At 49.4% G+C, this 14,305-nt stretch overlaps 1 protein-coding gene across 7 annotated transcripts in view; it reads left to right on the top strand.

Moving 5' to 3' along the window:
- The window catches only part of EML6 (EMAP like 6), an 87,202-nt gene that overhangs the window by 59,461 nt on the left and 13,436 nt on the right, over window positions 1-14,305 (top strand). For all 7 annotated transcript variants that reach the window (XM_071582241.1, XM_071582244.1, XM_071582243.1 and 4 more), the window contains exons 23-31: window positions 584-736; window positions 971-1,102; window positions 1,865-1,953; window positions 2,571-2,747; window positions 2,827-3,028; window positions 3,235-3,361; window positions 11,622-11,700; window positions 12,462-12,591; window positions 13,610-13,708. In XM_071582241.1, coding sequence (XP_071438342.1) covers window positions 584-736; window positions 971-1,102; window positions 1,865-1,953; window positions 2,571-2,747; window positions 2,827-3,028; window positions 3,235-3,361; window positions 11,622-11,700; window positions 12,462-12,591; window positions 13,610-13,708 — 1,188 coding nt within the window. The remainder of the gene's footprint in view (window positions 1-583; window positions 737-970; window positions 1,103-1,864; window positions 1,954-2,570; window positions 2,748-2,826; window positions 3,029-3,234; window positions 3,362-11,621; window positions 11,701-12,461; window positions 12,592-13,609; window positions 13,709-14,305) is intronic.

The following is a 14,305-nucleotide window of genomic DNA, read 5'->3' as shown; positions in this document are numbered from 1 at the left end:
CTATGGCTGAGGAAAAACATAATTAAAATGGTTTGGAGAGGTGAACTCAGGGGTGGGTGAGGATAGTTGTAGGAGAGAGGATGATCAGAAATGGTGCTGAGGCAAAAAATCAGTGGAGGAGGTGTAGTACCTCTGTTTTAAATGTGCTCCACTGAAGGGAACCATTACTTAGTCATATAATGAAGAAGGTTTCAAGTGTGGTATCCCTGAAAGACATGTAGTTACACTGCCCTTAATGAGTTTGACTTTTCCATCTGGATTTCCTTTCTGTGTGTGTTTTGGGGGGTTATTTGGTTCTATTTCTCTCATTGGTGTGTTCAGATCCCAGCTGGAAGGTGGTATTTGCACATAAACCCGTTTCAAGAGGGATCAGGTCAGCATTGTCAGCTCCAGAACCCCCTGTACAGGGGGCACATTCCCCTGTGACAAAATACAACCATAGCCCAGTATAACATACTTGTTTTAATGAGTAACAGATGTATTTTAAAGCTGTATAAACCATGTTGTTGCTGTGCCAGGCTGTCAGTGTGGCTGGGTGCAGGTTCCAGCCTGGGCTACTCACTGAGCACGGTGTCCCTGGCAGGTGGCCGGTGCTGCGCCTTCTCTCCCGACGGCAAAGCGCTGGCCGTGGGGCTCAATGACGGCAGCTTCCTCGTGGTCAACGCCGACACCGTGGAGGACATGGTCTCCTTCCACCACAGGAAGGAGATGATCTCCGACATCAAGTTTTCCCGAGGTACAGCTGGCTCCTGAGGTGGCAGGGGGGGTTGTGCTGGGGTTTGTGCTTCTCCAGGCAAGGCTGAGTGATCCAGGCTGGCTTTGGGTGTGCTCCGTGCATCCAGCACTTCCCAGTTCCATGGGCTCTGTGCAGCCTGCTATCAGGGACACACCCCGACTGGGGTTTGGGGACACTACAGAAGTGCAAATCATAACAATAAGGTTTATTAACCTCAGTGTGTCCTCTTTGCAGAGTCAGGAAAGTACCTGGCTGTGGCCTCCCATGACAACTTTGTAGATATTTACAATGTGCTTACCAGCAAAAGGGTTGGCATTTGCAAAGGTGCTTCCAGCTACATCACCCACATCGACTGGGACTCCAGAGGTAGGTTGTGTGGGCACAAGTACTGCTGGCAGTGCCCAGAGACTGGGGATAGTACCCACTAATGCCTTCCCCATGGAGCACCCAGTGGGGCCAGTGCACTTACATTGGTGCTGTCCAATTCCCTCTTCTCGCTGGGCACTGCCTGGCAGCCACTGGGGTGGCACAGCTAATTAGGTCCAGCAGGATCGTTAATGAGCTCATGGAAATAAGCCTTCCCAGAGCTAATGTGATTCCCTGTGGGACCACCTGTGTGTCTGGGCCCTGCTTCCCCTGTGTGTCCCAGCTGTGGTGTGGGATCACAGCCAGTAACACCAGTTTGTATGGGCAGGGAAAGCTCCCCATCCAAGGGCAGTTTGGTGCCGGTGGGCACTGGAAGAGGCAGGAGCTGACAGTGCTGGAACTGTTGGGAAAGCTGTCTTGTAAAATTGTAATGAAAATTATTAGCACAGGCATTTATTTTTCACTTCCATTAGCAAAGTATTTCCTGTCAGCAGGAACTGGTTTGCTGTACCACGGTGGCTTTCTAAGGATACTGGATGGTATTTAAAGGATGGTATTTAAAATATTACTTACTCAGTGAACCAGGAGTAAAGCATCCTTAGGAGACTGGGTTTCAGCATCTGTCTTACTTTTGCTATGAATAATTCTCTGGAGGAGAATTTTTCAACTTACATGCAGAAATCTCTTTTCTCAATCAAAAGAAAGTACATGATAGTCATAATAATTAATAAGATTCATAATAATCTCTCATTTTATATCCAGGAAAGTTATTGCAAGTCAATTCTGGTGCCAAAGAACAACTATTTTTTGAAGCACCGAGGGGAAAAAGACACATTATAAGAATTGCTGAGGTACCAATTACATTGACTGGGTTTTTTTACTGTGAAAGTTAATTGTAAGAATTGTCTTCAAGTGGTGTTTTTTGCCCTTTTATGATGCTATATTTGCAGTGGTTAGAATTGGAATTATTTAGCCATTCCACAGTGTGTTTCCTAGCATTTGTAAATGGTGGAATGTGCAGGTTTCTGTTTGGATCTCTAATTTAGTGCTGTTTAATTACTGGCAGCCATTTGCCATATTCCCTTCCCTGAAGTGGCCTGTTTGCTGTGCAGTCAGTCACATACAGGCTCTAAACCATCCTCAAACAGCACGGCCTGGCTGTTTAAGATGTTGATTCTTTGTGACAGGTAGTTCTGCCACAAGATTGCCAGTGTTTAACACCTCAGAAAATCTTCAGGGAGATTTGTGTCCATATGGAGCTCAGCAGTGTTTGAAGTGTTGAGCCTTTGGTGGAGATGCACAGTATCTGTCCAAATACAAAATGTAAATGTAAATACACATGTAAATACAAATACACAGTGGACAGTTCCTTAAAAACTAAAGAAATGAAGTTCATATCACACACCTGAAGCTTGTGTTTGGTATGTATGAAGTCAGAGGAGCTCTCATGGGGCAACTGTGCTTGCAGATAGAGAAGATCGAGTGGGACACGTGGACGTGTGTGCTGGGCCCCACCTGTGAGGGCATCTGGCCCATGCACAGCGACGTCACCGTGGTCAACGCAGCCAGTCTGACCAAGGACAGGACCCTCCTGGCCACAGGGGATGATTTTGGCTTCGTGAAGCTCTTCTCATACCCAGTGAAGGTACTGAGTGTGTGATTGCTGTAGCTGGAGGGGCATGGAGGAGGCTGTGCCTGGGGGCTGACTGGGGCTCTCTGTGCAGGGCCAGCATGCCAAGTTCAAGAAGTACGTGGGGCACAGTGCCCAGGTGACCAACGTGCAGTGGCTGCACAACGACTCGGTGCTGCTCACTGTGGGTGGCGCCGACACCGCCCTCATGATCTGGACCAGGGAGTTCCTGGGCATCCAGGAGAGCAAGCTGGTGGACAGCGAGGAGTCAGACACAGATGCAGAAGAAGATGGAGGTAAAAAGGGTGTAACAGTCTTCATTCCACAGAGACTCACACAGAGATTTAGTTTGAAGTGGGAGAGGAGCTTTGCTGTGCTGAATTTCAGTGGAAGGAGAGCTTGATAGGACTTGCTTCCTGCCTTTCACTGTGCAGATCTTGCTCTCTACTCTCCCACTGTGAAACAGGGGTAGTTAGTTTTATTTTCTGCTTTGCTTTTCAAGGTTATGACAGTGATGTTGCAAGAGAAAAAGCCATTGACTACACCACCAAGATCTATGCAGTGAGCATCCGAGAGATGGAGGGCACAAAGCCCCACCAGCAGCTCAAGGAGGTGTCAGTGGAGGAGAGGTATGTCCCACAAGCTGAGTGTGAAATGGGGGAGGAAAAGTGAGAAGAAAAGTGTTGCACCCCTGGTTTTATCACAATGTTTTAACAGTCACATTCTATGCAGGAGGGTTAGAGGTTTTTTCACTAAAATGTTGAACCATAACATGTTCTTCTCCCCTTCTTCTAGAAATATCTCTTTCCATTTCCTCTTTTCTTCATGTAAAGAATTTGTTCTTCCATTTTTCTATAAAAAGGCATAGTGTGTCATCTAGTTAGTGTGAATATTTGAAGACTGAGTTAAAAAAGGAAACAAATTATTTTATTTTGGGTGAATATTGCTAAATTGTTATTACATTTGAAATAGCAAATGCCAGTGGTACAATGGCCAGATGTTTTACACCAGAAACTCCTCTGCTCAAGTACTTCTTCAGAGTGCCTGGGCAGGAAAACAGTGTGTCACAGGAATAATTCAGCCTATATTGTATCCCCAGGTTCTGGATTGAAGAGAGTAAAAAGCAAGGTTTTAACATTCCCATCTTTTTTTGTTTCCTACTGTCTCTGTGTAATCAACAGCTTAGTACTTAATTTTCACATAGGTTAAAAACAGACCTTGTAACTGTCCTTTCCACCTCTCCTGCCTGAGAGCCACAGCTGTTGTGCTCATTTTGTGTGTCCTTTTTCAGTTGCAGCCACTTCAGTATGATCACACCTTTGATGGTTGGAATTTGCTGCTTTGATAAATTTCTCAACACATCCCATAATTTTCCTGTGTTGCTTTTTGGGCAAAGAGAAATTCTCTTCTCTTTCTTCATGGTGGTGATGTAAATAGCCAGACTTTGCAGTGCAGTAAGCAGGAGCAGCAGTTTCATAGTGCAGTGTGGGCACAGCTGTGGTGTCTGAGGGTGCTGTGCCTGCCCAGGGCCTCGAGCTGGGCCAGTGCTGGGTGTGGGGTGCAGAAGGTGAGATGGGTGTGTTGGCTGGTGCAGCCCCTGGCCCAGTTGTACAGGATGTGCCCAGTTCCTGCAGAGTCCTGGCACCGCCAATCCCCAGTGCCTCGGGCACGGCTGACTTCTCCCATCAGACCTGGGAATTGTGAGGGAGATTCCTAGCTAAGCCAGCTTCCATCTTTTCTGAGAGCACAAGAGAAAGGAGCAGCTGGAGAAGGAAGGGTTGTGTGAGCACACAAAGCTCTGCCATGGCTGGGCTGGCTCTTGCTGGCACTCCCAGAGATCCAGGGTGACAGTCCATCCAGCTGGGTGACATGGGAAGTGTCCCAGTCCCCGACTGTCACCATGCAGGGAACTCCATGTCCTAAATCAGCAGGTCTGGAGGACCTGGAGTCTGGAAATCCCTGTGCACAGGGCTCAGTGAAGTGGCAGCAAGGAATATCAGAGCCACTTCTCAAAGCTTTAGATTTTCTGCCAAAGGCAGACCCTCCCAGTCCCTTCACATTTGGAGAAGGGGCCCAAGGGGATGCATCCCATTCTTTTTCAGGAATGTATGTGGAAAAACCTGGTAGGCTTTGGAGGAGGAAGATTTTCTGGCGGAAATACTCCAAATCTTTCCTCTTTATAATATAATTGTACCGTATGTCAGTATGAAGATCCCAGCGATTGTGCATTAATGGGATTTGTGCACTGTGAATATTCTGACACTGGTAACTTACTGTCTGTGCTTTGAAAACTCTGGGACAAGTTGGGAGGGCACTCAGGGCAGAAACAGGGAGTTTATCATAGGGCCTGAAAAGCTGCTGGTCCACTGCAACACACAGTGAGGGCCTCAGAGGTGTCCCCATTGCTGGATTTCCATCATGGGTCTGGGAAAGGAAAATCTGGGATTTATTCACAGATGTAGTGGGAAGAAACTCTGAATGAAACAAGTAAGTTTAAACTGAGAAAAGGAAAAAATAAAATAGTGCAAACTTCTGTCTCAAGCAAGAGACAGGAATAGCTGGGGCTGCTGCTCTGAGCTGCTCCCTGGGAGCAGGACTGGGAGCTCACAGCCTTTCTTTCTTTGAACAGTAATATTTGGAAGGTGAGCTGTCCCTGAACAAGTTCCTTGCCTGCTTATGTAATGCACACACGCTGCAGAGGTGCTGTGTGGCACCCAGGAGGCAGTTCCATCTGTTGGACCTTTCTGTTTGCTGCAACAGCCCTGCAGGATGTGCTGCTCTAATAGCAGGAGTGGGCAAGCTGAAAACCTCAGGGTGCAGTATCTCTAGAAATAACAGGTCATTGTGCAGTTCAGGAAGGGTTTGATCTCAGGAAAAACTTACATGTGACAAACTTGGGGATAATAACAAGATTTTCCCTCAGAAATGAAAATGAAAGCCCTTTATGAAATTCATTTTTTCTGTCAAATTTGAACGTGGTGAAAACAACCATGATTGTGCAAAGTACCTTGGAGGAAGGGAGAAGGTACATGAGAGATTTTACCTGTGGGGTTTGAATGAAGTCCTGGGCTGGTATTTCTGGTATTTTGCCCTCTCCACCAGCAGTCACAGCTTTAGGACGGAACAGTAGTAGGGGAGGTGAGGCTGAGGAGCAGTTCTGCCCTGTGTTGTGGTTGTACGAGTGCATTTGGTTAAGGTCATTAATGGATTGTTGTTTTCTCTCCTCTCCCCAACCTTCTCTTCTCCTCTCTGTCCCTGTCTGTGCCCCTCCCTCCCTGCCCCGGTGCCCCGTGTGCTGCCCCAGGTGCAGGAGGGGGGTGTCCCCTCGAGGGGCCGCAGGCGCCGTCCCGCAGGGTGGGCGCTCACCCCGCGGTGCCCCCACGCCCCGCGGCCCCCCGGGCACTGCTGGGGCTGGCCCAGCCAACCCAGGACAATTGTAAGCTATGCTTGTGACACGGAGGAGTTGTGCTGTGCTGGGGGAAGGGCCAGCTGTGACCCGGGGCCCGTGGAGCTGGGCAGGAGTTTCCCTGAGTGGCAGCACCACGAGCCTGCCTGACCACTGCGTTGCTGTTACTAATCTAGAGGCAGAGACCTGTTTGCATTTGGCCTTGTACTAACCCCAACACGTGCCCGTGTTTGCAGCTGCATTCAGTGCCCTTTGCATGGCTGCAGAACCTCTGCTAACACCCCGGGCATGGAGACCCTTCAGAGCAGGCTGGGGGTGTGCCAAACAAAAAGCAGCATTAGCATGAGGGGCTGGGTTCCTGTTTCCTGAACATCCTGCCTGTCTCGCTGCCCTCGAGGTGCCTCGGAGCCTGCTCTTCACGGAGCTGTTTGCAGCAGGTGTAATCATATGTTCTCAGCAAGGAGAAGAGCTAAAGAAGGGAGAAAAGTTGCCTTTCCCCTCTTTGAATCTTACTCTTTTGATTGTTGATTTCTTTAAAACTACATGAGCTGAATTATGTAAGCTTTCCAAGTAGCCCCCACAAGGCTCTGTAAACTGAGTTATTAGACATATGGTTACAAAAATGCTGTCTGCAACTTTTCCACACACACATCTGTGGGTGCAGTGTAAAAGCTTGGAATTGAATCTGTGTTGTATTTATGTGGAGGTGGGAACTATTCAAAATGTATCTGGAAAAACATGTCTTTGGGGTGGAGAAAATAACTTGGGGCTTATTTCAGCAGAAACCTACTGTTTGGGAATGAGGAGCATCCTTTGGAATATTCAGTTTTACTTTCTCAACAGCACTATGTCCAGTTAATGCAACCTAAATGTATTTGACAGGCTGCTGGTTTCATCCCAGTTGTCCCCAAGGCCTGACCACATTGTGCCTGGTGTTTGTCAGTCCCTGCCAAGCAGTGAACTCAGTCAGTGTCCCCTGTCCCAGAGCTCAGCACCAGGCTGGCCCAGAGGCCCCTGTGCTGTGTGTGGCACGTGGGGATGGATGGATCTGTGGTGCCAGCCCTGCCACGTGGTGCCCACCTTTTGCTCCCTGCTCCAAGGCTGATGTGGAATACTCAGCTTTCCTCAGGGTTTCTCTGTGAGTTGTCCAGAGCTGATGGACAAAGCCTGTCCCTGAGGTTGTGCTGTGCAGAGGGAGGATGTGCCTGTAAAACTGCTGTGTACTCTTGATTGAATAGTTTTACTTAAGCACAGCTTCAAAGCATGTCAGAGTTTGTGGAAGGAATAACAAAACAAGTGTAATGGACTCTGTTCCTCTGACACAGGTCACAAACTCCGAGAGGGGCCTCAGGGAAGAGAGGCCTTCCAGGCTCTGCTAAAGCTGGGCTGATCCTGGTGCCTCAGCACCTGCAGAAAGCTCTCCTGAAGTCTCACTCTTGGAGGCATTCAGAACATTTGAGCCCAAAGACAGAAATTCAGGCTGTAGTCAAAGTGTGTTACAGAGTGTTCTGGGAGAGAGGCTGGGGGAGCTCCTGGGCAGCCATGGTGTCCAGGGAGGGCCAGCAGGGCCAGAAGGTGGGGACAACAGGTCTGGGGTGTCCCTGTGTGAGGGACAGCAGGGCCAGATGGTGGGGACAGCAGTTCTGGGGTATCCCTGTGTGAGGGACAGCAAGGCCAGAGGGTGGGGACAGCAGGTCTGGGGTGTCCCTGTGTGAGGGACAGCAGGGCCAGAGGGTGGGAACAGCAGGTCTGTGGTGTCCCTGTGTGAGGGACAGCAGGGCCAGGGTGTGGGAACAGCAGGTCTGGGGTGTGAGGGATGGCAAGTCCCAGTGTGTCCCTGTGTGAGGGACAGCTGGTCCCAGTGTGTCCCTGTGTGAGAGATGGCTGGTTCCAGTGTGTCCCTGTGTGAGTGAGGGATGGCAGGTCCCAATGTGTCCCTGTGTGAGGGATGGCAGGTCCCAGTGTGTCCCTGTGTGAGGAGCAGCAGATGCCTTTGGAGCAGGGCCAGCCTGGGTTGGGAACAGGAGTTACTTAGGGAACATCTTCAGAAGGTGTTCAGAATGATGAACTTGTTAAGCAGTAAAGGCAGTAAAGGCCCTCAGATTGGCCTCCTTATTAATGGCTTTCTTGCCTGTTTCCCAGCTGGTCACTGAGCTGGAATGCCATGGGAATGCAGTGCCAGCTGCCCTGCCAGGGCCTGGCTGGCCCAACCATACCTTCTGCAGCACTTCTGGATTGTTTTTTACTGTTTTATTTAAAGAGTGCATCAGCATACATGTGAATTATAAACACTGTACCATGCTAAGGTTTTTCCAGTGCTACAGTTTTGAAAAACAGTTTAGGTTATGATTGATGTTTCCCTCTAGCTCTGTTTCAGCCTTGCTTTGTTCTGCTGTACTTGGGAGTAGTGAGTTTTTGTGTCGAATCCTGTTCTTTTTGTTATCTAGAAAGTGGTAAGAAGCAGTAACAGTGGGAAAAGTTGGCTGTAAAACTCCTATATATATTGGGATGGGAGAATCCAAGGGTTTAGAATTCACAAAATCTTTGAATCCCTTCCTGCGGGTCTAGGAGTTCTGCAGCAGTCTGGGGACAGGATATTTTTTAAATCCTGAATATTTGGTCTGTTGCCCCAGCAAAGCTCCATCTGACCTCCCTCTGAGCCTCTTTCTCTTCTCAGGAGCAGCCCTGCTCATGTTGTGTGGCACCCAAGTGTGTTCCCTGTCCCATTCCCAGCCATGTGAATCCCTGCCTGGGTCTCCCCTTCGGGCTCTGCAGTTTCCCTGCCCATTGCTGCTGGCTCAGCCCGTGCCCTGAGAGTTGGGGCACTTTCACCCCTCTGTCCCTGCTGCAGAGCCCTTTGTTGGGCCCTCTCCTGTGATGTTTCTGAAGTTCAGTCCTGTGTCCATTGGCCTGGGAACAGGACCTGTGTGGGTTGCCACCTCCTCCCTGGCCCCCGTGCCCTGCTCTTGCAGCCCCCCGTCCCTGTGCCCTGCCCAGCTCAGGGTGTGCCCCTCAGTTCTGTGCCTGGTGCTGCCTGTTCCCCCAGCCCCTCCATGGCCACTCCACATGCTCTCCTGCCTCGCTGAGGGCCCTGCCACGTGTCTGCCTGAGAGTGGGGGTGAGAGTGTGTGTGAATGTGGAGTCCTCCCACTGGCAGGGCCGGGTGAGCTCCTGTGAGAGCATCCCCAGCACTGCCTGCAGTGACAGGAGCTCCATTGCTGTGCTCACAGTACCTGAGGACTGAGAGCCCTCTGATGTCTGACTGTGTCTGATCTTTCCTGGAGCTCAGCCACCCACAACGTAATTAAACGTTTATTTAAGTTGCTGGAAAGAAAATCATTAATGCTTGTGTTATGTTTTAACTTGCTTTCCTCTGGAGGCAGGGAATTGTCAAGTAAGTACTGGCAGGGAAAGCCCAGGCTGCTGGGAATGTGCCTTGCAGACTGCACAGGTCCAAAGGGCAGAGGGATGTCTTTGCTGCAGTGCAAACTTCTTAACAGTGTTACCTTCTGTCTCCAAACAAAGGAGGTGTAGTCACAGGCTTGTTAAAAATGAAATTACTTCTTCAAGTGTTAAAAATGTGCTGCTTTCTGTTTGTTTTATTGAGATGATAATAAGGCAGTGAATGCACACGTGTGTATATATACATGTCTGTGTATATATGAATGCACACACATCTGTGTTTGTGAGTGCTGTGACAGGTCTCTCACAGGATCTCTGTGTGTCTCCAGAATAAACCTCATGCTTAGTGACTATCAAGCATGTCACAGTGTTCTGCTTTCATAAAACTTTTGGCTTGCTCTTGTCATAAACTTTGATATTTGTAAGTGAAGAAATGTGCAAATGATCCATTCTGAAATTACACTAAAACAGAAAAAAGAGCAGGAAGCCTACAAGCAAATGATTATTTTGTGCTGGCTCAAAGTCCTTGTAAACCTGGGCTGAAATGAATTAGTCACTGTATTTTGTAAGAGATTCAAGTTTTGTAGGCAGTCCCTGTGCCCCTTCCCTGCTGCTCGGTCCCGTGGCACCCCGGGCTGTGTGAGGGCACCCCAGTGCCCACTCTGGGCAAATAAAGGCAGGACAGGCTGTCCTGGAGGGGGTTGGCCATCCCACAGCAGCCTGAACTGGGGTAGGGAACTGGCACCCCTTATGTGGGATGTCCCTGTGCTCAGGACACTGGCACCTTTCTGCCAGTGCTGTCCCTGCCCTGCAGCTGCCAGGAAGGGACAGCAGAGTCCCATTCCCCTCAGGGACAGGCCTGGGGCTGCCTCTGGCCCTGTTCCCCAAGGCTCTGGCTCAGGCTGCCAGGGGCAGTTTGTAGACTGGTGCACTCTTTCATTTCTGTTTTAGTTGTTGCTGGCATGCTTGGCTGGCACGTGCTGTGCCACGGGTGGGGGGGGCTGCTGGGCTCTGACAGTGCTTGTGCATGAGTGACTTCCCACAATAACACCTAAACTCTATTAAGTCTCTTGCTTGGCTTTGTTTGCTGCTTTCAAGGGGATCAAGGTAACTCTTTCATCTTCCACTCTCACGAGATCACCTGCTCCCGTACCCGTGAGTTTGCTGTGTCCTGTCTGTTCCAGGGCTCAGGTTTCAGGCTGTTCTCCTGCACTCACTGTCCCACTGTGGAGCAGCAGCTGCTCCAGCTGTGGAGTTGATCAGCTGTTGCCTTTAATACCTTCCATAAAAATCCAGCTCCAGAAAAAGCAGCTGCATGTAACCAAAAAGGGGTTTCATTCTTGTGCAAGGAATTTTACTGGTGGTCACTGTCCCAGGACAAGAACACATTTCCCAGCTTAGGGCATGGGTAGCAAGGACACACCCTTTGGAAACCTAAAACTGTGGGAATGCTTTCCAAAGGCTCCACAAAGCCTCGTGCCTCTTTTTCCTTGGTAGGATCAGTAGCAGCACAAGAGGTTATCTGGCCTTAAAGACCATTTGCAAACCTCAGGTTTTTTCTCAGCCTTTGTCTTTTAGTAACAGTAGTTACAGAAAAATGCATTGCTGGCCTTAGTCTCTTAAATTCACATGGCTGAATGGCTTGTACATTTAAGTGTCATCATTTTATCTTCAATAAAATCTTCTCAAAATCACACTGGAGCCATGTTAAGGTTCTGGGATGGGGCTCCTCAGAAGCAGCAAGGCTGGGCAGAGGTCAGCTGTCAGCTCTAGAAAATCTTTGGGATCACTTCTGAAAGCACTAATTTACTATCATGTCATATCCAAGGGGCTTTCCATGGATCTATATCAGTGTGTTTTAGGGGATTTTTAATGGTGTAAGTTGGTCTGTTCTGCCATTCATCCACAAAATCAACATCAGTGTTATTTCTGTTCTTTCCATCAAACACTCTAAAAAGGGCGTGAAGCTCATGCAGGGGCAAATGGCCATTTCCTGCTCACATCCAAAACATGTGCTGAGGTTTTGAAGGTTTTATTTGACCTTTAAACATATTGTCTTCTTTTTTAAATGTTTGTTCCAGGCCACCAGTCAGCAGAGCTGCTCCTCAGCCTGAAAAACTGCAAAAGAACAATGTCCTCAAAAAAAAGAAACTGGTTGAGGTCAGACTTCTAATACTTCCTCATTTGCTGTAGTAGTGACATGTGCTGGGTGGAATCCATCCCTGGTTTGGGGACAGTTTGCAGCACTTGCCTGGTCTGTGGGTGTAGCTCAGGTTGTTCCAAGGGAGCTGCCGCTGCGTTTGGGACAAGCATTAAACCTGGTTCCAGGGCCATAGGGCAGCTTTAACAACAATCCCATCCCTGGCTTTCTGGAGGAAATTTCCTTGGCAATTCCTTGTTGAAAGCTGCAATTACACCTTTGATTAATGTCTTAATTACAGAGTTACTTACAGCCTGTCTTGGCTTCTTGTAAGGACTTGAAGGTTAGAATTTGAGCTGTTGAGATTTGGTACTTCATGAGAATGATTTTTGAAGACTCTCAAATGTATTTCCTTTATTAAATACCTGATATCCTGTATAGGTATTAAACTGTGATGGGCAGAATAATAAAATTGGACCTGTTCTGTAAGTCGTATCTATTTTGAATGGAAATTCTCAGAAAGAAGCCTTTACAGCTGGTTAAGTTATTAAAGGAATAATACTATAAATGCAGTGCCTCAGTTGACCAGTTAAAGTGTTGTAGGTAGTCCATGAGGATGTCATGCCTCAATAAATGAGCAGAACGGGGATAGCTAATTATTGTTTAATTATTCTGCTGCCTCTACAAGCTCTTTGTAGCTTGTGCAGTTCAGAGTTGTGTTTGTGTGCTCCAAGCTCTGCAATGCCCCTGTCCCCTGCCCCCTGTCCCTCTGCCCTGCCAGGAGCTGGCTCTGGACCACGTCTTTGGCTACCGAGGCTTCGACTGCCGCAACAACCTGCACTACCTGAATGACGGCGCCGACATCGTGTTCCACGTGGCCGCCGCCGGCATCGTGCACAACCTCTCCACTGGTACTGCCCCTGCGCTGGGTGGGCACCAGGTGGCTGCCAGGGGAGGGCTTGGAGGGCAAGGCTCGGCTTTGGGAGATTCCTGTGCCTTTCCTGCAGTTGGCATGGTGATAAATAGTGCGGGACCTGTGGATGGCTGGGGATCAGACTGGCGGTTCCTCCTGCTCAGCTCATCCTGTAGTGAAGGCACAGAAATGGTTTTCTCTTCCAGGAGGAGATTGTGGGTGATCAAGTGACCAGAACCCCCCAAAATATAAGAGCTGTAACATCCTTTGTTTCATTTTGAGTTGTTTTAGCAAAGCCATGCTACAACAACTTTATTTTTGACGCAATCCAGCCTGGACAAGTTGCTCTTTGGAAGGGGCAGAAATATTCCCTGCCTTTCGGGTGATGTAAGGGAGAAAGGACACCAAAATATATCTGGCCCTAAACTGAAGCACCAACAACTGTATTCTTCGTGTCTCTCAGAAAAAGGGAGGAGTTACAGGAGTTGTGAATTGATTTTATTCCCAAATGGTCCCACCATGTGCTGAGCAGCTTTGCTGCCAAGGAGGTGCACAGGGAGTAAAGGGGTCACATCTGGTGGCCTTTGGGTCCTCCAGTCCTAGTGTGGCCTCTGACCCATGGCCCTGGGAAGCACAGATGGCCCTATCTGTTCTTTCTGGGCCCATTCCCTTGGGAGGGTTTTGTCTCCACTTTGCATCCTTCCCACTGACCTCCTTACTTTGCTGGGGTTGTACTGGGAAAGCTGAGCCTGTCATGGGGCAGTTTTGCTGTCCCTGCAGTTCCAGGTGGCTGTGAGCTGATTGCTGGGCTGGTGCCCTGGTGTCCCCAGCACTGCTTGGTTGGCTGGCTGTGTGCCCATGGTGGCACTCCTCGTGCATGTGGGAATGCCTGGGGATGGGGCAGAGCAGCCGTGGGCACTGCCCTGCCCCAGGAGAGCAGCAGCTGCCCCCACTCTCTGTGCTGCACTGGGGACTCTGGGGGGCTGTGGGGACTGAAGCCTCTTTGGGTTTGTCAGGCAGTCAGAGCTTCTACCTGGAGCACACGGACGACATCCTGTGCCTGACGGTGAACCAGCACCCCAAGTACAAGAACGTGGTGGCCACCAGCCAGATCGGTACGTGGGGCTGCCCACCAGTGCCCGGGGCACTGACTGCTGGGGGGCTTGGCTCAGGGGGGATGGCACCAGTGGGGCTGCCCTTAGGCTGCATCTCTGGTTTGGAAGAGGTGGTCTGGCTTCAGGCTGCTCTTACGATTTCAGTGCTGTCTCTGACTGTGAGTCACTGGATTTTGGAGGTAATTGTAGTGTAATCTTAGTTCAGAAGGCAAGATTTGACACACTGCCTAAATCATCTCATCAGTGTGATCTGTGGAATGCCCTGTGTCCTTCCTGTGCCCAGGGCACCGTCAGGCAGTGAGGGAGCACTGAGGGCTGTTTCCTCTGCACAAGCACAGGAGCTGCACAGCATGGGAGAGAGGCAGGGAAACCTCAGCACAACCCCTGACACATGTCAGGTGCCAGTGGAGAGGAGAATCCATAGGGATTTATGTGTTTTATTATCCACATGGAGAGCCCTGTGAGATTCCCTGGGACTCTTGCAGGAGTAAACATTGTGTGTGGAATGTAGGATGGCTTAGAAGGACCTGCTGCCTTTTGGCTTCATGCGGGAATAATGAATAATGGAATGTGTGGAGAAACAGGGTCAGAGGTTCT

The sequence above is a fragment of the Pithys albifrons genome, chromosome 2 (genome assembly GCF_047495875.1).
Source record: "Pithys albifrons albifrons isolate INPA30051 chromosome 2, PitAlb_v1, whole genome shotgun sequence".
Lineage (NCBI taxonomy): Eukaryota > Metazoa > Chordata > Aves > Passeriformes > Thamnophilidae > Pithys > Pithys albifrons.
The sequence above is the reverse complement of the archived record's forward strand: the minus strand, read 5'-3'. Positions and strand labels throughout refer to the sequence as shown.